Source organism: Emydura macquarii, unplaced genomic scaffold, assembly GCF_026122565.2.
Source record: "Emydura macquarii macquarii isolate MOO-44397 ecotype Brisbane River unplaced genomic scaffold, CSIRO-AGI_Emac_v2 contig_968, whole genome shotgun sequence".
In the NCBI taxonomy this organism is placed as follows: domain Eukaryota; kingdom Metazoa; phylum Chordata; order Testudines; family Chelidae; genus Emydura; species Emydura macquarii.
Window position 1 is genome coordinate 7,909,358 of NW_027131105.1, and position 25,419 is coordinate 7,934,776.

Below are 25,419 nucleotides of genomic sequence, written 5' to 3' on the forward strand. Positions count from 1 at the left end.
GGTATGGTGGGGGAATACCCACGAAATGTCTACATGGGGTGGGAGGCATTGATGACTGCCCAGGGCACCCTGAGAGGGCAGGACAAGCGACCTGAGTTCTTCAGCAGTAGTATAGAGTCCAGGCTGTTAGCTAGTTGAGATGGCCACAGTACAAACTCCAGTTGGTCACGCCAATCACAAATCCTTTCCACTTGGAGCTGCACACTTTCCCCGTGGTGTTAACCTGTGGAATTTGTTGCCGGGGGATGTTGTGAAGGCCAAAAGAATACCTGGGTTAAAAAAAGAAATAGGTAAGTTCATGGAGGACAGGCCCATCAATGGCTATTAGCCAAGATGGTCAGGGATGCAACCCCATGACATGGGTGTCCCTGGCCTCTGACTGCCAGAAGCTGGGACTAGCAGACAGGGGATGGATCACTGCCCCATTCGCTTCATTCCCGCTGACACATCTGGCACTGGTCCCTATCAGAGACAGGATACTGGGCTAGATGGACCATTGGTCTGACCCCATGTGGTCTGTTCTTATGTAGTCCTTTCTACTGCTGAGTAAGAGAGTTTGTATCCCTGTTTGTGCACTGCCTAGTCTTTCTCGCTCCAACATCTGTTCAAGAACCAAGTGGTCAGGTGCAGGGAGGACAGCTTGGGGCAATGAGCCCTTCTTTTGGTCTGTGATAGGAGCCCGGGCAGCAGAGGGAATGGGATGGGAGGACAAACCAAGAAGATCTAGGAAGCATTATTGTCTTGGTCACGTGGGTGCCACTAGGAGAACTAGTGCATTGTCCTGTTTGCTGTGTGTAGTACTCTGGGAAGTTGGTGGATCAATGACTATCCTCAGATGTGACCAAGGAGACAGGAAGGAGAGGACCTCACGCCCCCTGCTCTTTTGAACTGTAGTCATATTGTCTGTCATGCTGGGAATGGACTGGTTGGAATGGTCGGTTGGAGAACGTGCCCGCGTTGTGCACCACTGTGAGTTCCAGCAGACTGATGTGTCAGAGCAGCATTTCTGGAGTCCATGTGCCCTGACCTACATGATGGCCAGGTGGGCTCCTCAACCCACCAAAGACACCTCCAGCAATACAGTTCCTGTCGGAAAGGCTGGGGCGAAGGGAGGCCCCTACCTAAACTGCATCCGGGTCCTTCCCCAGTTGGGAGCGGAGAGAACCCCTGCTGGGAGTGCTTCAGTCCAGCCCAGACTCTTTGGCTGGGCTGGTTGCTCTCCCCAGCTGAGCATGCATGCAGCGTCGATGCAGTTGGGCAGGTGGCGTCGCAAAAGTGCACGAGGCCACGTGGCCCAGCAGGCGGAGGCAGGACCTTACTGTCGTTTGTGGAGCATGGCTTGGAATTGGCCGGGAGCTAAGTCCACGCCGGCAGCCCTAGGATCCATCTGGTACGGCTTGACAGGGGCTGAGGCCTCCAGCCAGCCTCGTGTCCTGGCAGTAACCCTTTAGCGTGCCAGGCGCCAACAGCCTGCAGGAGCTCACGAGAGGCTCCTCATCTAGGCGGTAGAAGCTGCTCAAATGCAGCCCAGAGGGAAAGGATTTGTCTCCAAATATTTACTTATCCTAAGAAGGAGGCAGGGGGAGGCCTGGCCTAGCCCTCAGAAAGCTCAGCTCCCAAGGAGGTGTCCCCTATATGGGCCCCAGGGGTCCCAGCAGGCCACTGTGGGGCACTGTTGGATAAGAAGAAGGGCCCTGTGGGTGGTGAACCAGGGCACACAGGGAGCTTCCGTTCCAGGAAGGCTGGAAGCCCTGAGGGATCCTCTCTGAACTCATGTCTGGGGAGGAGCCCTAGGACAGCAGAGTGATGACTCAGGGCCATTCGGGGAGCAGTCAGCCGATGAATCATGACACCGCTGTCTCCAAAGGGGGGGGCAGTGTTCAAGCCAGGGGGACCCGGCTCGACAGCCTGTGCCAGCTCTCTACAGTCAGTGGGGCCCATCCCTTCAGTCCTGGCTGCTTCCCACACCCCGTTCTCCTCCTCGCCCCCCAAAAGCCCTTCCCCTAAAGCTCTCACACTGGGCTAGGCTCCAGGCTAGTTCCCCATTCAGGGTAGGCAGCTGCTGCCTATGATGGGTGTAAACAGCAGCTGGGGACACCGTGAGAGTCCTCTGCCTGCTCCACTAACGGGGCTTGATTTCCTCTGGAGGCCAGGTTTCCAGTTCTCCCCAGTCCACCGGATTGTGCTCCCAGGTGCCCGGCACGTCCCTGATGCTGTGGCAGCGCTGGAAGGCCATCACCCCACAGGCAGGCTGCGACACGCCAGGGAGCTCAGGCAGGCTGCGACACGCCAGGGAGCTGGGCGCGGAGCCTCGGTTTCCAGCTGCAGGCAGAGCCGGGCGAGGTGCCTTGGGGGAAACCACGGTGAAACCTGCCGGGGCACCTGCTTCACAGCTGGTGTCGGCCAAGTTCATTGCCCCCCCCAGGGCTCTTGGCATCCCCCATCCTCCTCCCCTCAGCTTCCTGGGTGCCCCCCTCTAGTTCAGGGGCTCCTTGCACCTCCTCCAATCTTCTCCCTGCCAGGGGCTGTGTGCCCCCCAGTCTCCCCTCTCCCCACAATAGGCTCTGTCAGATCCCCGTTCCCCCATACCACAGCCCCCCATTTTCTCCCTCTGCCATGGGCTCCATCAGGTCCCCCATCCTTCCATGCCAGTCCCATTCTCCCCACTGCCATGGGCTCCTTCAGCTCCCCCTTCCCCTCCTACCAGGGCCCCCCATTCTCCCCTGCCCCTGCAATGGGCTCTATCAGATCCCCTTTGCCCCCATACCAGGGCCCACATACCAGGGGCTCTGTCTGTCTCCCCTCCTCTCACACCATTCTCATTTCTTTTCTGTCTGTGTAGGTAGGAGATCAGTCACACAGGGAGTCAATGTTGCAAACTCCATCTGGACAACGGGCAGAGCTGAGATGATGGGGATGTTATGCTGGTGCTGTTACTCATTGCCATCCACAGAGGGGCTTGAGGCTGTGGCTCTGCTAATCAGATGCCCAGGCCACCGTGGGTCTCTCATTTGCCCCTTTTCGTTTCTCTGATTTTCACCAAAATCCATAGGTTGATGTGCCCACTGAGGTCTAGAACGTTCCTGGAAATTGTGGAATTGATTGTGTGCAGTGTTCAAAAGTTATCTTTTTGCAGGCAGAGATAGCAAACAGACCTCACTCTGTTTGGCCAATAAAGTAGACCCTACAATAATATCAACAGGAGAGAGTTGTGTTCCAGAACATTATATTTATCAAAACATATATTTAGAGCTTCAGGGGGAAAAAAAAAGACGAATTAAAAACAAAGAATGCCACCCTTTGAACAAAGTAGATTTTTTTTTTTATAAATAGTAAATAAAGTAGGCCCTACAATAATATCAACACAAGAGGATTTGGTTGCAGAAATCTTTTTTTTTCTTTTAATATATAAACAAATCCTAAATTTGAGGCCTCAGACAAAGCAGGTCATGTTGCTTTTGGGAGAAGAAAAAAGAAAATCCACTCTTCTTCCCCGCAAAAAATGTAACTGAGTAGGCATTACAGGAATAACATCAGCAGAAGAGGTTTTTGTGCCAGCAAATCCCCCGGTGTATGTACATTGTTCCTCTGTGTCACTAGAGAGTCTCTCAGCATTTAACTAACTATTATTCAAGTCAGAAGTCAGAGATTGTCACAAGCTGAAATACTCCCCTTACCATTCCCCGGAGAGGGGAAAAGGCTCCCTCAGCACAGACTACACCCCTCTCTCTCACCCTCCCCCCCTGAAAAATGGAACAGGGAGGGGCTACCTGGGACAGACACTCTGCCCGAACGCTGTGGGGCTTTTTCACTCTGTTTTACAGATGGGGGAAACTGAGGCATCGCCATTGCTGTCATAAAGCCAATCACAGCAAAACTGGGACTAGACCCCAGGAGTCCTCACTCCCAGCCCCCCCTCCACTTCCGTCCTAAGGCTGGGACAGAACCAGGCATCCTGGGTCAGAGGGATTCATCCAGGTCGACAGCCCCTTCGCGGAGTAGCCTGCGTGGGGGTCCCGGCCCGGGGCCTGTCTCCACGGGGTGGTGGCACTGGACTGGGTGCTCTGGGGGCTGGCACTGTCCGTCAGAGTGCAGGGGGAGGCTGTTTGTGGGGTGCCCCCCTAGCTGCTCCGTCTCCTGGGCTCCTAGCGCAGGTGTGGTGGAGTGGTGCCCGCTGCAGGGGGCCTGGGTTTTCTCCGGTGGTTGGTCCTGGAAGGCAGAGCAAGTCAGGGACTGAGCGGGCATGGAGGTGGGGGACTGAGCAGGCACCAAGAGGAGCAGGGACAGGGCAACCTGGGGGAGCAGAGACTGAGTGGGCACTGAGGGGATGGAGGGGCAAAGATGGGGTGACATAGGGGATACGGACTGAGCAGGCACCAGAGGTGATGTGGGGACTGTGTCGGCAGTGGGGAGGGGAGGAGGCAGGGACTGGTGGGCAGCAGGGAGGCCTCCTCAGTGACTTCCCCCCAAAGCGCGTCCCCATGTACCTGGCACAGGCTGTCAGGGCGCCATCCTGGGGGATGCTGGTGCCGCCAGCTCAGGGCTCTCCGGACATCGGGGCACAGGTCCCTCGGCTCCTCCTCATGGAAACGCCCCAGCAGGGCCAGGCTGGCCTGGAGAGTGGTCAGGTAATAGCCACCTGAGGGAGGGAAGGAGGGACGTAGATTGTCAGGCCAGAAGGGCCCACTTGGACCCTCTAGGCTGCCCTCCCGTCTGCACAGGCCCCAGGGCTGCCCTGAACTGATTCCCACAGGAACTAGAGTGGATCTCTCTGAAAAATATCCCACCCCGGTTTAAACATTGCCAGCGATGGCGAAGCCACCCCAGCCCTCGGCTCCCAGTTCCCATGGTTACTTCCCCTCAGTTACAAATGTGCACCAGTCTGAATTCGTCCAGCTTCAACTTCCAGCACTGGTTCCTGTTAGGCCTTTGGCTGCAGTGCTGAAGAGCTCTCTGCTGTCCCGTGAATGTTCCCCACCTAGGCACTTCTGGACTGGGCTCAATCCTAGCCTTTTCCCTGTTACACTAAATAGATCGAGCCCCTGGAGTCTCTCACGGAGCCTCTCAACGTTTTCCAGCCCTTTAATCGTTCCTGTGGCTCATCTCTGAGCCCTCTCCAATTCATCAACCTCCTTCTTGCCTTGTGGGCACCAGTCCCGGACGCAGGATCCCAGCAGCGGCAACACACACAGAGTAACGGAACCCCCTACTCCTTCTGGAGCTTCCCGTTTACACATCCCAGGATCGCCTTCACCCTTTTGGCCACAGCATTGCACTGGGAGCTCACGTTCAGCTAATTCCTTGGGTCCCCCCCATTCAGGGAAGCAAAGGTGCACAGGGATTCTCCCCTCTAGGAGGCGCCCTCTCTGATCTGGCCCCAGGGTGAGGGGACTGGCTGGCTTAGAGGGGCAAGGAAAAGGGGTGGTGGAGGGCATAGGGGTCTCCCTTACCTTCCCCCAGGAGCTGGCTGGGTTCCATCAGCTCCATCATGTACTCAGCCTCCATGAGCAGCTGAGGCAGGTCGCACTGAGCCAGGATGAAGCTCAGAACTGGCAGGAACTCATCCGCCCCATAGCTCCCATCTAGGGCGAGAGGGGACATGTGGGGGTGCTGGCAGGGACGTAGGGGGAACATGGGGGGATCAGGGCGGGATGCTGGCAGTAGGGGAGGGCAGGTAGCATTGGAAGCAGCGCTGGGGGAGGACAGGAGGGCTCCTGGCAGTGGAGGAGGTTGGGCAGGGATGTGGGAGGGATCCTGGAAGTGGGGGAGGCGTGAGTTGTGGGGTGCGCAGATGGGGGGAGGGGATTGGGGAAGGAGGTACAGGGGGGATGATTCAGGGGGGATGTGTAAGGTGGGGGAGAGGCATGGGGGTCAGTCAGAGGGGTGGGCAGGTATGGGGCTGGCGGGGAGGTCAGGAGGGTGTAGAGATTGGAGGGGAAGGGGGCCCAGGCTGGGTGATATGGGGGTGGGGCAAAGGCTGGTGCTGGGGAACCGGGGGCTGTATGGGTGCTGTCTGTACCTGGGGACAGACCTCCCAGGCCTGGGTACTGGGGGAGGAAGAGTGGGGGCTGGGAGTTGTGGGGGGGCCATGCAGGCTAGGGAGGTCGAGGGGCTGTACGGGGGGGTCCCAAAAGCTCTGCAGACACCTTTGCAGACCTGCAGGAGCAGCATCCTGTGGGCAGGGGGGCAGGGGGATGGGTGGGGGAAAGGGTGGGGGGTTGGGATGAAGGGATCCGTACCCAGGGCTGCCCCCATGGCTCTGTAGACGCCCTTGCATGCTTGCAGCAGCAGTTTCACCTGGGTGCCAGGTGAATAGGCCCGCAGCAGCTGCAGCAGTTTGCGCTGTGCCCGCTGGGCGTCAGGGGGGCCGGGCAGTGTCGCCCGAGCCGGGAAGGCACCGGGGCCCTGCTCCCGCACCAGCCGCAGGTTCTCCCGGAGCCGGCCCAGGGACCCATCCGCCACGTGTAGCCCGCGCAGCCGTGATACCAGCACCGGCTTGAGGGGCTTCAGCACACAACGATGCAGGGCCCGTTCCAGCACAGCATCTGCGGGGTAGGCGTGGGTTACATGGGCTAGCGACAGAGCCCAGCACTGCTCGAAGCCACTAGGACCCACTCGCCTCCCAGAGCTGGGGGCAGAGCCCAGGAGTCCTGGCTCCCCCCATCACTCTAACCCACTAGACCCCCACCTCTCTCTTAGAACCCAGAAACCAGCCAGGTAGCTCCTAGCCACTCCTGCTCTAACCACTAGACCCCACTTGACTCTGAGAGCTGGGGGCAGAACCCAGGAGTCCTGACTCCCAGCCCCGCTGCTCTAACCCAGTTGACCCCACATCCCCCCAGAGCTGGGAAGAGAACCCAGGCATCCTGGCTCCTTCTCTCAGGCCCCACTCACCCAGCCTGTGGTCAGGCAGCAGCGTGGGGCTGGGCAGCTCCAGGGCTGGGCTCTGCAGCAGTTGGGCCTTGGTGTGGGTCAGGAAGGCCCGGATGGGGCTCAGCAGCTCGTGGCTGGACTGCCCCTCTCCCCAGCCACCCCGCACAAGGGTCAGGAAATCCTGGACGCTGGCTCCCAGCCTGGTGCTCCGGTCCTGCGCCAGCCCCTGCACAGCCCGCACCAGCCGTTTTTCGGGGGCCAGCACTGCCAGGACGGCATCGCTCATGGAGCGCAGAGGAGTCCGGGGGCGGTGCTGGGCAGGAGGGGATGGAGCCCGCGGACCCCCACCCCCCTCACTCTCTGAGCCACTGGGGGACCCGCTGTCCAGTTCCTGCAGGGACGGGAGGCTGCCCCTGGTTGGCTCAGGATTAAGGAGCAACCCAGCCCGCTGGGGCACCCGATACCCTGACGTGCTGAGCAGTGAGCACAGGCCCGCTTCCCGGCGTGGGGTGGGGGGTGTCCCCGTCTGGCTGGCAGGGATGGGGGGTGGTGGCTTGGGAGGGGGCGAGAGGGGGCTGGAGGTCTCAGTGGACACCCGCACTTTAATGCTGCGCTTGAAGTCATCCCGCCGTGAGCCCCCGTCCCTGCCCTGGAAGAGGGGGTTGAGGAAACCCAGCGCCCCATTGCCCAGGCCGCAGTCCAGCTCCCTTGGGCTCCGCGTGGCGATCGCACCCAGCTGGCCGGCTGCAGGGGCAGCATCCTCACGGAGCGAGGGCTGAGGCGACTCTAGCGGGTCCTTGGCGTTGAGGGACGAGCTCCAGAACTCTGAGGGAGAGGAAAGGAGGGGTCAGCCCTGAGAAGAGGATGTGGGGCCTTTCCCCTCTAGGGGGTGCCAGCTCTGATCCCACCCTGAGGTGGGGCGTCTGGCTGGCCAAGGGGGTGGGAATGGGACATGGGCCTTTCCCCTCCAGGGAATCCAATTTGGTCCCAGGCTGGGGGAAGGGAAGGGAGGGATTTCCCAGGCTCCCTGGGGGGTGCAGGAGGAATGGCTGGGGGTGCGGGGAGGGTGCTGGGTGATGGGGGAAGGGGAAGGGTAGTGGCTATGGGGATGGAGGTGCAGGGGTGACGGGGAGGAAATAGGGCACAGAGAGAGGATGGGGAGGGCGGGACGAGGGGGATTGAAGGGAGAGGAAGGAACGGGAGTGTCAGGAGGATGGGGGGACTGGGGAGATGTGGGGAGGGGAGGGGGTCTGAGAGAAGGGTCCGGGGGGAAAAGCAGGATCACTCACCAAGCCCCAGGTGGGAAATGGCCTCCAGTTCCTTGTGCGACACCGCCTGCTGGATGGGCTGAGGCAGGCGCAGGGCGATCGGGAGAACCTCCCTAGGGGGACAGTGCATCAGGCTCCAACTGCAGCCTCAGGGCTCCCTCCTGCCCCAGGGGCTCTCCCCCAATCCCCTCCTGCCCATCCCTCCCTGCCCCAGGACTCCCCCCAATTCCCTCTCTCCTATAACCCCTTGCCCCATCCCCCCTAGGGCGCTACAGGATCTCAGGCCACTGGGAGGGGGAGGAGCTGGTGCTCGGGGGCTCAGATCTTGGGGTGCCCCCCATCCTCCCACTCACCGGCTCTGGCAATAGGAGGCCACCAGATGCAGCAGGTCTGGGAAGCTCTGGGATGAGCCCTCCAGGGAGACGCCTGAAAAGAGAAGGACCCTCAGCTCCTGTGGCGCTAGGAGGCGCTCTCCTCTGGCGGTCAGTACTTGCCGACTGGCCCAGTGCAGCACTAGGGGGCCCCGCGCTGCAGGGAGCTGGGGGGCTCAGTAAGGCCCCAGGCGCAGGGCCGTGTGGAGGCGTGGCGCTCCCTGAGGGGGGCATGGCAGTGCAGGCGCGTCCCTACCAGCTGGTCCCTCCTGCAAGCAGTAGCTGGCGATGAAGGTCGGGGCCAAGTCATCTAGGAGGCGCAAGCAGAGCACCCGGCGTCGGCGTGTGTTCGAGCGGCGCACCAGGAACGTCTGGGGCGAGAAGGGGGCACCTGTCAGCAGTGGCTACATGGGGGCTGGGGACTCAGAACATTGCCTGATAGCCACCCCCTTTCCTGTTCAGACCCATGGACCCATCTGGCATGGGTTCCCCCCCACCAATCAGACTCATGGATCCATCCAACGTGGGTTCCCCCCCCCGCACCAATCAGACCCATGGACCCATCCAGCGTGGGATCCCCCAACCCCCAATCAGGCAATGGACCCATCCAGCATGGGATTCCCCACACCCCCAATCAGACTCATGGACCCATCCAGTGTGGGATCCCCATCTCCCATCAGACCCACTGAACCCATCTACCCCAGCATCCAGCCTGGCAGAGTGGAGGTAATCCTGAGCCCTCACCCCGGGGGGCTCACGCTGCAGGATGTGCAGAGCCGTGGCAGAGTTGAGGCTCAGCTGCAGCCAGACGGATTGGGTGAGGAGCAGACGATCCAGGAGGCTGACGTTGTTCAGAGACCCCCGTGCTCTCCTGGGCTGGGGGAAGACATGTGGGTCTGGGACGTCGTACACAGGGTCACGCCCCAGCCTGAGGAGGGAGACAGAGCCGTGAGGAGGGCAGGATGTGGGGAGCTCCTAACGCTGCGGGACAGAGCCTGGAACCCAGGAGTCTTGGCTCCCAGCCCCAGCTGCTTTAACCCACTAGATCCTACTCCCCTCCCAGAGCTGGGACAGAGTCCAGGAGTCCTGCCCCACCTCCCAGTCCCCAAGCCCCGTATGCCATACCTGTCTGGCTGGGGCAGCGCCGTGCCAGGCTGGTCCAGGGGCTCCATGGCGAGATGACCACACTGTGGAGGCAGGGAGCACAGCTCAGCCAGGCTCCCTCTACAACCAGAAAGAGGAACTGCTGTTAACCCTTAGGGGCTGACCACCACCTTCCCCTGGTACCAACTCCTCTGGGACCCCCGAGGGGCAGCTGAGTCTGGGGCAGCGCAGCCCAGCTGACGCCAGCCCTGAAATGCTACAGAGAGGCAGCAGGAGCAGGAAGGGGCACGACTCATACCCACGTGGCTGCTGAGAATCTGCTCCTCCTCCCCAGGGCAGGGAGACTTCTCCGGGCGCTGAGATGCAGCCACCTCTGGAGTGGGGCATGGGGGCTGTTTACACAGGGATCTCAGAACCGAAAGAAGGACTGCTCTACAAAGAGCTCGGCCCCCCACCCCAGGGCAGGCTGTGTGTCCGTGGCTGCCCACTGTCATGGCTGCGCGTCGGGCCGGGGGAGCTGGCTGTGTTAGCCAAGCCTGGCCCAGAGCCATGGAATGTGTGCAAAGGCTGTGACTCACCCCGGCACACCCAGCCATGGCACAGGGCTGAGCCGAGCTGAGCCTGAGGCAGGGAGAGATGGGCTGCCCGCCCCTCCAGTGTGAGCAGTCACGTTCCCAAGGCAAAGCTCTCTGTGCTGGCACAGCCCGTGTGGGGGTGTAGAGCTAATCAACAACTCAGCCCCAGGGGCAGGGAGAGCGGGGGGGGTGGCAGCACCTCAGACACCAACCTCCCAGCTTGCCCATTTGGTAAGGGGGTAAACCGAGGCATCGAGTGGGGCTCCACCCAAGTGACTGTGAATTGAACCCAGGAGCACTGGTTGTCAGCCCATCTGCTCTAACCCACTAGACCCCAATCCCCGAGCTAAGAAGAGAACCCAGCCATCCTGGCTCCTAGCCCCCCTGCTCTTACCCACTAGGCCTCACTCCCCTCCCAGGGTTGGGATAGAACCCAGGAGTCCTAGTTCCCAGCAGCCCCGCTCTAATCACTAGACACCACTCTTCTCCCAGGTGGGAAAGCTCAAGCCTAGGGTTTCAGGCCAGGTGTGTAATTATGTGGGTATAATCATAGGGAAATGGACAGCCGGCAGGGGGGTGGGCAGGGCAGGGCAGTAGATGGAGGAGCGCACGGGGCAGAGATAATGAGCAAGAGATGGAAAATCTAGCAGATCCAAGACAGATCCCAGCTCCCTCCCTTATCTCAGCTCCCTCCCAGATCCCAGCCCCCCCATCCCAGCTCCCTCCCAGATCCCAGCCCCACCATTTCAGCTCCCTCCCCAAGTCCTGAGATATATATAGCTGCTCCCTCCCACTCAGTGAAGTCTTGATGTGAATGGAGCTGACATCGCAGCTCGTCCCTGGGGGAGTCCCATGCCCCCTTCCGCTCCCCCAGTGCCCCATGAAGCCTCATGCCACCCTCCTCCGGTGCAGGCCCTTACCTGGCAGTGCCCTCTTCCCATCAGCCCTTCGCTGCCTGCAGCGTTGTTATTAATTCATTATTCCCTTCACTCCTACGTTAGACTCAGATGTGTTGGGCTCTGAACATGTCTGGGCTGGCAGCCAAAACCCAGCAGCTGCCTGGCCACCCCCAGACACTGGGGGTCCTGGGCACCAGTCCCCAGGGCACTGCTTTATCCTGGGGTTTGTATCTGTCCCCAGCCCACACCCCAAAGCCCTGCCAAGATGCCTTGTCCTCTCACCCCCATCCTAGGGAGGCCTTAGTGGTCTCCAATATCTGGAAGGGAAACTGAGGCATAGATAGGGGAATGGACTCAGACAGTCCTGGGTCCCAGCCCTCCACCCCCCCCTCTACCCCAGTGGACCCCACAGACCTCCCAAAACTGAGATCAGGGCTCTGCCCAATTCATGGGGCACCAGACTAAAGCCCCAATGTGGGGAGGGGCCAGTGGAGAGCCCCTGTGGGCAGTTGGCGGGAGGGTTTGTAGGTCCAGCATGGGGCAGAAACAAGGAGATCAGGACAGGATTCCCAGTTCCATGCCAGATCCCCCCAGGAGCCACTGACTCTGTGACCCAGTCCCACCCACCCCAGGGCCCTGTAGCCTCTCCAGGGGTGCACCTCCGGCTGGGCTCATGCAGAGGGGCCTGGAAGGGGTCTCCCATTTGTGCTTGCCCTTGCTCTGCTGAGGAGCGGTGCAGGTAACTGTGCTTCTTGCAGTGCTGGGGGAGGTCCAGCTGAGAATGGGCATGGCACAGACACAAGGCCGTCAGCCATGTCGCCCACGCAGGTGGTCTCAGCGGGATGGTCTGGCCTGACATATTGGGGGGGCTCTGTCTTTCCCAAGGGGTAGGAAGGCTGGAGAAGGGGTGACAGTGTGGGCTGGGAGGGGGATCCCAGAGTGTCACCACTTGGGGGAAGGAAGCCAGGGTGTGTGTCCCTGAATCAGTACAAGGTGGAGTCAGGGGTTGCCCCTGATGCTGCAGTGAACCCCCCCAACCCCAAGGGGTTGTGGCCGGCTGGTCTGGGGGGGCTCATAGACAAGGGGTTGTGCACACAGCGGGGAGGCGGACAATGCTGGCTTGGAGCTGGGAATTCTTTGAGGCCCAGCAAGGGGACACAGGAGACACCCCACTCACCCCCATTCCCAGCCACAGCCCACCCTGGGGCCAGCTTGGAGCCAGCATCCCCCAGAGGAGGAAGGCCCCATGTCCCACTCCCCATCCCGCAGCATACACTGAAATGAATCAAAAGGCCAAGGTTTTGCATGGTTCACTTGGTTTTTAATGTGACCACTTCCAGGGGGCTGGCCAGGGCCCAAAAACTTTTCCTGCTGAAGCCCCTGGAACCAGCACCCCTATTTTCCTGGGGGGCCACAACAGCCCCAGACGCCAGGGCTTCCGTGCAGCCCCCCAAGATTTCTACAAACCCCAGAGTGCTAGTGAGGGAAGCAAGCGGTGAAGCCTCGTGCTGGGATCTGTGGCGGGAGCGCTGGCCAGAGGAACACCCCGCCAGGCGGCCCCAGAGTCCTCTCCATCTGAGTCCTAGTGCAAGGAGAGAGCAAGTCCAACCACTCGCTGCGCCGGGGAGGGTCCATGGGCCGTTGGTTTCCAGGAAGAGGCCTGTGCCGAGCCGCAGGGCTGAGCTACGAGAGAGCCCGCTCAGGCCTTGCGCACCAAGTACTTGCCCTTCTGCAGCTGCGAGATGTAGATTTTGGTCTTGGTGCCATCCTCCCGGCGCAGCCAGACTTCCCCAGTGCTGACAGCAGTGATCACCGCCCTGCGGTGGAGAGCAGGGGTCACACCAGCCCCACAAAGACAGTCAGGCCCCCGCCCTGGGGCTGGATAAGAGCTAGCACCCACCTAGAGAGAACAGTCCCTTATCCCATTCCCCCCTGAGACAGACAGACCCTCTGCCCCAGCCAGGCCCCCTATCCCGGGGCTGGATCAAAAGCTGGCGCCTCCTAGGGGGGAAAGACCCCATGCCCCAATCCTTCCCTCTCCAGCCAGCCATTCCCTGGCCACTCACTGCGCGGGGGCCTCTTCCCCGACCTCCAGGATGACGCTTTGCCCCTTGCTGTAGATCTCGCCCTCGTAATGCAGCCGCCCGTCCTCACAGCGGGCTGAGAAGTGCCCTGGTTTCTCCACCTTCACCAGCACTGGGGGGAGGGAGGGGGTCAGTGCTGGGGGGGTGGGCACATGCCTACATATGGGGAGGGCGCCTTGCCCTGAGGAAGGGCCCAGCTGGCAGCAGGGGACAGCTCCAGGGCCAGGTTAGCTCCTGTCCTGGCTGAGACACTGAAGGGGACCCAGAGGTGGCGGGGGTGGGAGGCGGGGTCCGTGCAGGGTGGTGGAGGGCAGCAAGATGGCAGGTGAGGAGCTTTGAAGGGGCAGTAGGGGCACGGCTGCTGGCTGGGATTGGGGGATGAGGGGCAGATTAGAGCCAGTGCCCCTAGCTGGAAAGGCCTCGTACCCCATTCTCCGAGCCCCTGAGCCAGCCAGTTCCCTGGCCTGGGGCCAGATTGGATCTGGCACCCCTAGAGAGGAAAGGCCCCATCTCTCATCCTTTCCCCAGCTCTTACCATCTGATTTTCTTTTCTGCGGGGAGACGGCTGCTTTAGCCTGTACGGAGAGAGAAGATGATTAAAGGGGCATACACAAGGAGCATGCACCAACCCTTGCCGCTGCTCAGAGCTATGCAGACCCAACCATGTTGGGCCCCCAGGATGGACAGCAGCATTAGCCTGTGTGACAGAGGGGGAAACTGAGGCACAAGGTAAGAGGCTCACTCAGTGCCAGTGAACAGACCCTTTTTAAAGGGCATATTAAGAATAAATATGAAAATAATCCTAAATGGCAGAGCCAGGAGGGTGGATTATAAAGGGACACCCCAGGGATTCTGCAGAACTAAAAGGGTGTGTGTGTGTGTGGTGGGGGGGGGGGGGGGGGAGTAATTAAGGGACCCAGGCATCCTGTGTGATAAACGGGTGACGAGTGTGTGTGGGGGGAGGGGTTAAGGGACCCAAGGATTGTGTGGGCTGGCTGGGGTGTGTGAGGGAGTGGGAGTTATTAAGGGACCCAGGTGTCCTGCAGGGTGGCTGGGGAACGAATATGTTGGGGAGTTAAGGGAGGGACCCAGGCATTGTGTGGGGTGGCTGGGGCTGCAAGAGGGAGTGGGGGTGATTAAAGGACCCAGGCGTCCTGCGGGTCAGCCTCACCTTTTTGATGGCCGTCCAGTCTTCCAGGATGTCGATGTCCCGCAGCATGTAGACAATGTAGGGGCGTGAGGGGCACGTTAAGGGCATGTAGCCAGACATAGCCACGGGGAATATTTAGCCCCGCTCCCTCCTGCATTGACTGTGGGGGGAAGGAGCAGCATCAGGACGCTAGGATGGGGAGACACCGGCGACAGCGGCAGTCAGCCAGGAGCCAGCAGGAACTCCCTGCCGCAGGGCACTGCGGAGATGGGAGCCCCTGGGCCAGGCATCCCAGTCTCCCCTTCTCCCAGACCAGACCACCACTGGGATTGGGAGGGTCGGGGCCATGAGGGATGGGACACCTGGTGGGATAGGCCCATGTCTGTTCTGGAGGAAGAGGCGTCAGCCTAGCCGTTGGGGGAGGGGAGCACCAACAGGGCCATTGCCCTGGCCCCAGCGGGGTATGGGGTTGGGGAGGAGATACCAGGATGGCCAGCAGGGGGGATACCAGCCCAGTGGAGGGGGGGACGGGGTCCCTGCCCCGAGCCCAGCAGGGGGAGGAAGGGCGATACCAGCGTAAGGATATCGGACACAAGCGGCGCTTTCTTCCTCTTGGCGGGCCGGAAGGGATCCCACTTCTTGAGGCTGTTCTTGGGACGCAGCTTGTCGTCCCACCACTCTAAGCCAGGAGGGGAGGACAAAGGTCAGAGCACAGCCCCCCCCACCGGGCTGTGGGAGGGGCCTGCTTGGCAACAACCCCCTCTCTCCCTCCCCCTGCCCCACAGAGACCCTCTGGGGGGCAAAGAGGACTTGGTCCCTGGGGCTGGTTCAGTTCCCTCCCCCCTGAGGCTAGTGTAGGAGGAAGTTAGCACCCACTTGGGACAGGGATGGGGGGTTGTGCCAGGAGTTGGGGGGACAGTGATCCTTCCCCTTGAGGGACTGGGCTGGGAATCACCAAACTCGCCTCACACATGCAGCAAAGAAACAGCTAGAAATTTGGAACACCACTAGGACAGTGGGCAGGATGGCCCCGTTGGTCTGCTCCATGGGGTGCAGGGACCCTGGACACAGCTGCCTTTGCATTGAGGATGCAGGGGAGGAGGGGGGTGACGCTGGGGGATGGTGGGAGGGGCCCCATGGGGGGGCTCAGGAGTGAGAGAAGGTTAGAGGCAGCCTGGATGATCAGGGGGCAGAGACACCAGGAGAATGGCAGTGGGGGCAGGGGCCCTGGGGTGGCAGTAGCGGGAGTCAGGGGGCGGCTCCGGGGCTCACTGACCTGAGGTGATATCGATGCTCTGCCGATCATCCTCCAGGCGCTGGATGCGCTCCAGCAGCTCGCTCTGCATGTTGTCGTAGAGCAGCAACTTCTCACTCTGTGGGGACAGGACGAGGTCAGGGGCAGCAGCCAGGAGGAACCCACATCCATGGCACAGGCCGTGGGCAGAGAGGACACTGGGGCGGTCCTGGGGACGCAGCCAGACCTGATCCCACTCCCAGGCTGTGGGCTCCCAGCCTCCCACCTGCTAGGGTCTCCCTGGCTCATTTGGTCCCATTCCTGGACCCCCCCGAATGGCTGATGTCACTCACAGGGGCTCCCCGGGAGTGCTAGGGGTGCAGAAGTCAGCCACAGGGTTCAAATAGGATGTGGCATATGGGGCTGGGGGACTGGGAACTCGGGCCTTGTGGGGCAGTATGCGTGGGTCCCCCAGGCTGCTGGGTGGAGGGCAGTATGTGGAGTACTGCAGGGGCAAGATCAGGGGTTTACACAGGAGGCCCCTCCTAGGTGAGGCTGGAAGGGATAGATGGGGCTTGTAGAGGATCTCAGCAATGGGATCGAGGATCCAGGGGGCCCCTATGGGGCTGGGAGGGGCAGAGGGGATCCACAGGGCCCTCACCTCCAGGTGCTGGCGTGCTCCCTGCAGCTCACACTCGTGCTTGTTCCTGACCACCTCCAGGCACAGCCCCTTGTAGATGCCTGCAGAAAGGGGGGACCAGTCACACCTGCTCGCCCACCAGTCCCTGCACCCCCCTGCCAACCACCGCCCAACCTCCCTGCCCAGAGTCTCTGTGAGATCCCCACCCTGGCTAACCCCAAACCTCCCATGAGGCCCCCAGTCCAGGTCCCTGCCCTCCTACCAGCCCCCCTCCACCATTCCCCCTGCCCTGCGAATCTCCTGCCCTCTGGGCCCCACCCCTTCCTTCCACAGAGCTGGACCTCCTCCTGGGCCCAGCCATCCACCCCCACCCACCTGAACCGCTCCACCTCTGCGCCCCCCACCCCCCAGAGCCTGCTAGCATCCTCCCCCTCTGAAGTCCCACCCCACCCCACAAGCCTGAGTCCCCCTATGCCTCTCCTGAACCCCCTTCCCCTGCTTCCTCTCCCACAGGCCCCCCACCCTGCTATCCAACCTCCCTTCTCCTGAACCTTTCCCTCCCCCCACCTCTGTGCCCACACTGGTTCTGGGCCCTGTCATTCCCCCCCACCTATCTCTCCACCCCTAAGCCCTACTGCCCCCAGCTCCTGAGCCTCCAAGCCCGGCTGCTCCCATAGAGCTGGTCACTGCGCCCTGAGGTGCGCCTGGACCCAGGGCAGCCCAGGGGGACACAGCCACTCTCCCCACACACCCTGGCATTGAGCCTGGGCACCCCAACTCCTCACGGTAGGCAGAGTGGTGGGACCAGTCCCCTGTGGGGAAGCAGGGGGTAGCTAACACATGGACAGGGCCATGAGCTCACCAGCCACCTCGATGCGGATCTTCATGTTGTTCTGCAGGACCCCCAGGGGGTCCAGGTACTCGACTGCCCGCCCCGACGCCACGTCCTCCAGCTTGGCCTTCACTTGGCTCAGCCGCTCCTTGAATAGCCTGCAGGGTGCACCAGCACGGCCTGAGCACAGCCTGCACCAGGACCCCTGCTCCCACCCCAACCAGTCCCACCCAGCACAGCACAGGCCTGCCCAGCCCACTCAGCACTGCCCAGATCCATCCAGCCCACCACGTCAGCCAGCACTGAGATGCAACCATCTCTGGAGGGGAGCGCAGGGGCAGTTTATACCAGGATCCCTCGCCTGGCACTGATACAGGCATCTCCGGGGTGGGGAGGCGAGGAAGCCGACAGGGGACTCACTTTTCCTTGAGCTCAGAGAACTGCTTCTCCAGATCACACATCTCATCCAAGCACTCGCTGCGGCGCCGCTCACAGTCCTCCTCGTCCATCTCTGTGGGGCACAGCACATGGTACCTTCCAGCCCAAGCTCACCCATGGGCACAGCGCCACTCACAGACCACCCAGGGAACTGAGGCACACAGAGCCAGGACATTCACCCAGGGGCTAGGGTGACATCAGAGAACAGAACCCAGGAGTCCTGGTTCACAGCCCCATCCCCCCAGTGGCGTACCAAGGGTCTCCGGTGCCCGGGGGCCAAGCCTACATTTGTGCCCCCACCCCAGGACTCACTCGCCCTCCCCTGTGCAGGGCAGGAGGGGTCCCGGCACCGCCCCCCAGCTGCCCCAAGGAGGAGGGGTCTGTACCTGTGTGAGGCTCGGGGGGGTGGGGGGGAGCGGTGCAAATGCAGACTTGGCTCCACCCCCCGCACTTACCCACCACGCAGCACCCACTTCTCCCGCTCCAGCCCCGCAGCCTGGTGCCGGCTCAGATGGGGCAGCCTCACCCTCCAGTCGGGGGGTGGGGCGCTGGCCTGGCCCTTCATGACGCGTAGAGGGCCCCTGCCTCCTGTGCCCTCTGCCTCATGAAGGGCTGGCCCGGTGCCTCCCCCTCAGGCCCCCCACCGTGGTACGCCACTGCATCCCCCGCTAACCCACTAGACCCCACTCTCCTCGCACAGCTGAGAACAGAACCTGGGACTCTGGGAAGAGACACTGGCCTAGCTGGGCCACGGCTCTTCCCCAGGAAGCAAGGCCATCCCCATGTTCCCTTCCACACCCCAATACCTGAGCTTTCTTCCTCCGACTCAGAAGGGCTGGCACTATGCTCCTCCTCGCTCTCCTCCTCTTTGCCATTCAGCTCAGGTGCCGAGTCCCCGTCCCCCTCCATCTCCTCGGCCTCCTTGGGCACCGGGTGCACCGGCATGGGCACGCTGGGTGATCAAAGGCAGGGGTTAGAGCCAGGTGATCCAGAAGGATCCTACTCCACTGCACCTCCCACGGCCCTACCCCAGCACACACAGAGCAGGGAGCCCTGGACAGGGACAGCTGTCCCCCAACTCATGGGATCCCTGTGTGCCCAGAGCGTGGGTTTGGGCAGAGGCAGCTCCACCCCCAAACACCATCCCCTACCAACGTGCATCCCCCTTGCCCCACGGCAACCTCATCTAGTGGGCCCCAATCTCCACAGCCCATTGAGCCCCCAAGGAAGTAGCTGCCTTCTCCACTGAGATGTAGCCAGTGACTTTAGATTTTATCATTCATTTATGGTGTGTTGGGATTATAGAAGTATAAGATTGATCAGTAGTTAGAAGGGATAAATATGTATTAGGTAGCTAAGTAAGTGGGGCTGAAACACAAAGCCTACAGGCTAAGGCCTGTAAGATTTTAGCTTGAGGCCTTAGAGTTAAGAAATGCTGACATAAGTAAGTAACCGAAGAATAACCCGTAAGATTACAGGAAACGATGTGGCAAGGGGTGGTCTTGCGAAAAATTAGCTGTAAGATTAATTTTAGATCACAAAATGTTCTAGAGGCTCATTTTTTTCTAGCACGTGCTTTAATCACAGGATACAGGCTGTTCATCAATGCTGAGAATAAAAGGAACTACACAACCTATGGAAAAGAGGGTACCCCAGTGTTCGTGGGGGACACAATACGAAGAAGGAAAAAGAGGGCTGACACTTTCACACACGTGTGGGGTCTAAGCTATGGTCAGAAGCACATTATAAAGGGAGGGTGCTCAGTCTGGGAAAACTGAGCTCCTTACAGGAACACTCCAGCAGGAACCATTCCTCTACTGATGATCACTCCATGAGAGACCCATCAGACCTAACCCTATCTAGGAGGATGGGAGTTTGACTGCAGCTATAATTTGTGCATGGACATATTTAGGATTTATCTAAAGTGGGCTATTCATAACTTTGTTGGTAACTTTAATAAAACTGATAAAAGAGATCAGACATTGTTCTTGTGACTGTATGTTTTACTTTCCTTGGTCTTCATGTGTTCCGAGATGCTCCAGATTTGAAACAGGTGGCAGAGGCAACTCTGTTGAGCTTGAGACTGTAGCTACCAGAGCCTTACCCACAGTGTTGTAATACAAGATCACTAAACTCACGTTAAAGAAAAATAAAAGGCTACAGGGAACAACACTGAGACAACAACTTGTTCCACATGCGGGCCCTGAACATGCATCACAAGGAGCTGGATTGGAGCCAGTACCTCCTAGAGGAGAAAGGCCCTGTGTATTATTCCCCTCCCCAGCCAGCCAGCCAGCCAGTCCTCCTGCCAGGGGCCTGGACCAGTGGCAGTGCCTCCTAAAGGAGAAAGGCTCTTTGCTGTTCTCACTGAATCATGATGTGCAGTCACACTGGGAGGAGCCCCACGAAGCCACCCAGTCGCTCTGTCTGGGAGCGAGGAGCTATCAGGCTGGTAGATGCTATTGCAAGGGTGTCGTGACGTGTGATGGGACTCTGCAGAGGTGTGTGCTGGCCTCAGCAGAGCTGGCACAGTGACCTCAGTGCTCTGCTGCCCTGAGCCCATCCTGGGGGCAGAAGCTGGAGGTCCTGCCTTGCCAACATAGCATACTTCCAACAGCAGGCCCCAATCCAGGCCCAGGGGGCACCTGAGCCCCACACAGAGGTAGCAGGGAGCAGGAATCTAAGGCTGGGGATGCAGGCAGAGACAGTAACAGAACCCAGGAGTCCTGGCCGACTCCCAGCCCCCTGCTCGCTCTCAGTCTAGAGCTATGGTCTGACCCCGTTCCTTGGTGGGTTTATTGGTGCATGTGCAATGGGGGAAACGTCGTCCCCCCACTCCATGGAAATGGTATATCCCATCCCCTGCTCTCTTGGGCACATTGAGGAACATACCAATGCTCTACAGAGGAATAACTTCCCCAGTTGACATAGGCTACTCCATTCTCGTGTTGGGGAAGGTACCACTGAACGCCCTCCCCACAGCAGGAGGACACAATTCACCTCCTCCCCATGAAATGTGTTGGTCTCTACCAGTTCCATTGAGTTTGCTTTGGAAGGTGCTATTCAGGGTCCCAGGATGGGGGGAGGGATTACGGCACTACAATGGTCTGCCCCTCCCGCCGGATACGTTTCACGGAATGGAACATCGAGCATTCAGAATACAGGGACCACCTACCCTTCCCCTGAGTTGCAATGGTCTGCGCCGGCCGCCACCGTAAGCAGTGCCCCTGGGTTTGCAATGGTCCAGCCTGCCCCCCCTTGATCTTAATGGGGATGGAACCAACAAGGTCCAGGAGCAGGGGAGGAAACGAATCCCCCCCTTGGGCTGCACTGCTCTGGCCCGGCTTCCATTGATCTCAGTGGGGAATGCACCACCCAGCACCCCATGAAGGGGGGCTAGGACGAGTCCATCTCCCGCTGCTCTGAGCCCCACATACCTCGGGGAGCCCAGGCCGGCGGCCTCCCTCCCGTAGCCGCTTCTCTTCTCCGTACCCGGAAGCCCCACACTTACTGGCCCCGCCCCAACCCCTTCCAGCCAATCAGGGAGACCAGTTAGCTAGAGCGCCGTCGCCTCTATGGTTCCCAGCTCCCACAGCGCTGGGTTTTATGGGATGCTGGAGGATGGGGCAAGTTCCCATGACAACAGGAGGCCCACCCCAGAGCCTAGGATGGGGTGGGCGACCTTCACACTAAGTTGGGCCAAGGAGGATCCCCTGAACAGGTGTTGCCATGGCACCAAGTCTTGTGGTTGTTATGGCCCCTGCTTGTGACACATCACCAGGGCACCAGTTGTGTTGTTGCCATGGTGCCAGGTCATGACATCACCAGGGGACCCAATCATAGCATTGTCTGTGGCTCCTGGGCAGTTTCATCACACCCTGGTGCAGCATCACTACAGCACTGCCATGGGCCTGGCACCCCGTCACAACACTGCCATGACACCTGGCACCCAGGCCCAGTGCTGTCTTAGCACAGTGCCTGTGCCTCCTTGCCCAACTGCGGTGCTGCCATGGCACCCAAGTGCAGTGTTGCCATGAGACCGCCCCCATCAGCCAGGAGCCTGCAGAGAGGCCAGGGCTGGGTGGCTCTCAGCTCCCCTCTCCCCATCATGAGCAGGACGGGGTTTCCTGCTTTGGCACACTGAGGAGTCATCACCACCCACCAGTGCCACATTCAGTGAGCAGGACAGGTAAGTTTCAGCCGCCTCCCCCTGCACCACAGAAAGGACCCACGGCAGGACGCAGCCATGAGGAGACAACAACCCTGGCCTCCATAGTACTTTATTGTTCTAACCCAAGACTTGAACTCAGAAGGACTGAATTCCAGGCCATTTACCACAGTGCTATGGGGCAAGAACACACTCTGCCAGCCCATCCAAGCAGCATTGAGCATCTTCATAAATTAAGCCTCATGCCCCCTGCCCTCAGGAGGTAGGTCAGTGCATTTATTCCCATTTTACAGAGAGGAAAAATGAGGTGCAGTAGGGGAAGGGGCCCCAGTGAAGAGCCAACAGAGAATCAGTGACAAAGCTGGGAACAGAACCCAGGAGTCCTGACTCCCAGTCCCTCATTCTTTAACCACTAGACCCTACTCTCCACTCAGAGCTAGGGAAAGACCCAGCAATCCTGACTCCCAACCCCCTTCTCTAATCCCTATATTAGGCTCCCACCTCACAGCCACCTACAGAAGGGATGAGGGGACTGCCAACTCCAGGACAGCCCCTTTCTCCCTACTCAAGGAGGGAAAGAATCGTAAGGGAGCTGCAGAGGCAGGAAACAGCTGACCTCTGCCCACACAGGGAGCTGGCCTTGGGGGGAGGTCCTCTGTTCTTACAGGCTGTTCAATGGGAAATTAGGGGAGAAAAATGCTGAAATATACCCAGGGGACTGGAATACAGGAATCCATGACCCCAGTAACAGGCAAGAGCAGGTGAGGAATCTGGGGTGATGTGGCTGGAAAGATTCCCCCCTACCTATAAACCTCTGTCCGATGTGGGGGTTAATGACTCGATGGAAAGAAGGGGGGTTACAGGCCCAAACTGAGCAGTGGGCCCCCCCAAAACACTTATGACACGAAAGCTAGAGACAAAGGGTCATGGGGAAAGCAGATCTGAGGAGCTGTGCCAAATCATCAGCACCGGCGGAGTGAGCCAGGATACTTCAGCTTCAGCTCCTGCTTGAACTGGCGGAAGAGCACCTTGTTGCGCTGGTTCTCAGCATCCTTCTGTGCATGAAACTCACTCGGCACCTTGAATCCCTTGTGTACCAGGAAAGCATTGTTCAGCACTGAGAAAATGTACCCAGCCATGTGGAGCTCACATGCCTGTGAAAGGAAACAGGAGATCTGTACAGAGACAGACCAGGGTAAACCCCACCCCCACAGACCCTGAAGTGTCCCCCATTCTGTTACATCGAGGGCTGAGATGCAGCCACCTCTAGAGTGGGGTGTGGGGGCTGTTCATACAGGAATTCCTAGCCAAATGTTAAAATGAAGTTGCCTCTGGGGTGGGGTACAGGGGCTGTGTACACAGGGATCCTTCATCCAGCACTGAGATGCAACCACCTCTGGGATGGGATGCAGGGGCTGTTTATACAGGGGTCCATCCCCTGGCATTGAGATGCAGCTGTCTCTGAGGTGGGGCACTGGAGCAGTTTTATACAGGGATCCCTCACCCAGTGCTCAGATGCAGCATGGGATGTAGAGGCTGTTTCACAGAACACTACTGTTAGCATAAGAAGTGGAAATTCTCCACTGGATAGAAGCTGTAGGAAAAGGGACAAATGGTCTTTAGTGAGCACAAGGGGCCAAGGCCCATTTTACATCTCATCCAACAGATGCCACTTCAGAGTGTACAGCACCCCCTAGTGCAGCCCTGAGCACTGAGGCCAGCACTGACTGCAAGGTGAGAGTACATCTTTCTGAGGCCCCACTCAGTTCCCTGCAGCACTGTGTCACCTCTCATTGTGCTGTCTCTCCCGCCCAGCCAACAAATCCCCTTGACCCAGGGCTGGATCAGAGCCAGAGACCCTTGAGGGGAAGAAAATATTCACTCCTCACACCCTGCCCATGTGTCTCACTGGGCCATGCTGGGGTGCCCTCTGAGGTGCAGTGATCATAGCCTGAGTCTGCTCAGTAATCAGGAGATCACCTGGGCTGAGACTACCCAGACTTGTTTCACCCACTGGTCAAGGACACCCTACTCCATCTCTTTGGGTGGCTGGGCGTGTTTCTGGGTGTGGTTCCCATGGCACAAATGCCTCCCCATGCCCAGTGAGGCAGGTACCTGGCTGATACGGTTGAACCCATACTGCTTGAATCTTTCATCATAGGGTGGCACAGAATTGGCACTGATGTAGAAGGGCTCCCAGGGGTCCCTCCACTCCACAGTGTAGGCGATGTTCAGGGCAGTGTCCGGAGGCAGGTTCAGCCAGCGTGAGTAGTTGGTGGGGGCCTGGCAGCGCGGGCAGAGCTCCTCGTAGAACGGCCGGATCTCCCCCACCTGATACAGCTGCAGCAACTCAGCCTTGGCACCCGGGAGGCGCCGGGTATGCCGGATCTCAAAGGCGGGCACCACGAAGATGCCCGATGGCCCCTCGGCATCCAAGGTCGCTACCAGTGCCAGGAAGGCCTCACGCAGCCCCTCGCTGGGCAGCATGTCCACATCCAGCATGAGGGTGTAGTGCCCGCTGGCCGCCCCCCGCGCCACATTGCGCAGCAGGTTGTTGGGGTACGAGGCGTTGGCACCCAGGGCGTAGTTACGCCGGCCCGATCCGGCCCGTGCCAACTTGGCGAAGACATCCCCGCAGGCCTTGAGCCTGGCAAACTCCGCCCGGTCCTCTAGCTCGGGGAAGGCGGCCAGGTCCCCCGAGTGGCACACCAGGTGGGCACTCACCAGCTGCCGCACCGGCCCGCACAGCGCCCCCAGGGCGTAGAGCATCAGCGTGGCCAGCCTCACCTCGGCGGGGCCCGGCGCAAAGAGCGCCACGGAGACCGGGCCTTGCCAGCGCCCCACCAGCTCCTGCAGCTGGTGCAGGTTGCTCAGGCTGGTGTGGGTGGCGAGCACCAAGTCGGGCGCCCGCCCGGCCCGCTCCGGGGGCCCCAGCATGTCCCTGTAGATCCGGTACTGGCCGCTGGCATCCAGCCGCCCGCCGCTAGCCAGGGCGCGCTTGAGCTGCTCCTTCTGCTGCTCGCTGGGCCGGCCGGGCGCATCGGCCCGGCGCCCCCCGAACAGCTCCGAGTAGCGGGAGCGCTGCTGGCGGCCGTGCAGCCCCGAGAGCAGGGACAGGTAGAGCAGCTGCAGCAGGGCCACCAGCGCCAGCGCCCACAGCAGCGCCTTAAAGAAGGAGCATCTGGTGGGGCCCTGCATGCCGGCCGCGGCCGGGGCACCCCGCTCAGGCCCGGCGCGCTACGCCCATGCTCGCCACGGGGGAGCGGCGCAGGCAGCAGGCGGCTCCGTCTGCAGCTTCCAGCCCTTCCATGCAGCCGGCCTGGGGGCGGGCCGGGAATAATGGAGGCTCCTGGCGCTGCGGCAGCGCGCCCCCTGCCCAGAGAGAGAAGCCACTGCAGCCCCCGTCACCCCCCCGCCAGCCGGGGACACGGAGGGGGGCGGTGCAGGGGGTGTGTCGGGGGGGTTCTGACGATTGCACGGGGTTGGCTCACGCGCCCCTGGCTGTGCCCGGGCCCCGGCTCGGATGGGGCAAGGTGGGGCAGGGAGGGGGGTGTCCGGGCAAGGGGGTGTGTGCAAAGGGCAGCGCAGGGAGAATCACATCCCGCTACACCTAGCCCCGTCCATGCACCTGCTCTAGCTCACACACACACACAGACTCAGAGGTATGGGTGGGATGGCAGGAAACACATCGTGTGCAAGACGAGGTGGCCGAGTGGTTAAGGCGATGGACTGCTAATCCATTGTGCTCTGCACGCGTGGGTTCGAATCCCACCCTCGTCGAGG

The 25,419-nt window shown here is 60.4% G+C and overlaps 3 protein-coding genes and 1 non-coding gene across 6 annotated transcripts; 1 reads left to right on the forward strand and 3 right to left on the reverse strand.

The window, feature by feature from the left end:
* Positions 1–2,920: 2,920 nt before the first annotated feature.
* On the reverse strand, positions 2,921–10,623 carry RIN1 (Ras and Rab interactor 1). The gene is made up of 11 exons (XM_067544108.1): positions 10,586–10,623; positions 9,638–9,736; positions 9,257–9,440; positions 8,769–8,883; positions 8,495–8,567; positions 8,163–8,254; positions 6,895–7,698; positions 6,240–6,545; positions 5,451–5,582; positions 4,488–4,639; positions 2,921–4,209 (listed from the first exon to the last, which is right to left on the reverse strand). Exons 2-11 carry the CDS (start codon positions 9,682–9,684, stop codon positions 3,961–3,963), a joined length of 2,154 nt encoding a protein of 717 aa, XP_067400209.1. The 5' UTR covers positions 9,685–9,736; positions 10,586–10,623; the 3' UTR covers positions 2,921–3,960.
* Positions 10,624–12,389: 1,766 nt separating this feature from the next.
* BRMS1 (BRMS1 transcriptional repressor and anoikis regulator) lies at positions 12,390–22,567 on the reverse strand. 2 transcript variants are annotated; one of them, XM_067544139.1, is made up of 11 exons: positions 20,644–22,567; positions 18,275–18,420; positions 17,451–17,541; positions 17,061–17,188; positions 16,220–16,299; positions 15,601–15,697; positions 14,911–15,003; positions 14,346–14,410; positions 13,710–13,749; positions 13,157–13,286; positions 12,390–12,907 (listed from the first exon to the last, which is right to left on the reverse strand). In XM_067544139.1, the coding sequence occupies exons 2-11, from the start codon at positions 18,411–18,413 to the stop codon at positions 12,790–12,792; spliced, it is 981 nt and encodes a 326-aa protein (XP_067400240.1). In that variant the 5' UTR covers positions 18,414–18,420; positions 20,644–22,567; the 3' UTR covers positions 12,390–12,789. The 2 variants fall into 2 exon arrangements, with proteins under 2 accessions (XP_067400240.1, XP_067400241.1); XM_067544140.1 differs by lacking the exon at positions 12,390–12,907 and having other exon boundaries at positions 13,189–13,286; positions 14,346–14,484; positions 14,897–15,003; positions 20,906–20,961.
* B4GAT1 (beta-1,4-glucuronyltransferase 1) lies at positions 21,021–24,965 on the reverse strand. Of its 2 annotated transcripts, XM_067544120.1 has the most exons (3): positions 23,752–24,965; positions 23,141–23,230; positions 21,021–22,790 (listed from the first exon to the last, which is right to left on the reverse strand). In XM_067544120.1, the coding sequence occupies exons 1-3, from the start codon at positions 24,832–24,834 to the stop codon at positions 22,599–22,601; spliced, it is 1,365 nt and encodes a 454-aa protein (XP_067400221.1). In that variant the 5' UTR covers positions 24,835–24,965; the 3' UTR covers positions 21,021–22,598. The 2 variants fall into 2 exon arrangements, with proteins under 2 accessions (XP_067400221.1, XP_067400222.1); XM_067544121.1 differs by lacking the exon at positions 23,141–23,230.
* Positions 24,966–25,334: 369 nt separating this feature from the next.
* On the forward strand, positions 25,335–25,416 carry TRNAS-GCU (transfer RNA serine (anticodon GCU)). Its single transcript has one exon. It is a non-coding gene; the product is annotated as a tRNA-Ser (tRNA).
* The last annotated feature ends 3 nt before the right edge of the window (positions 25,417–25,419 follow it).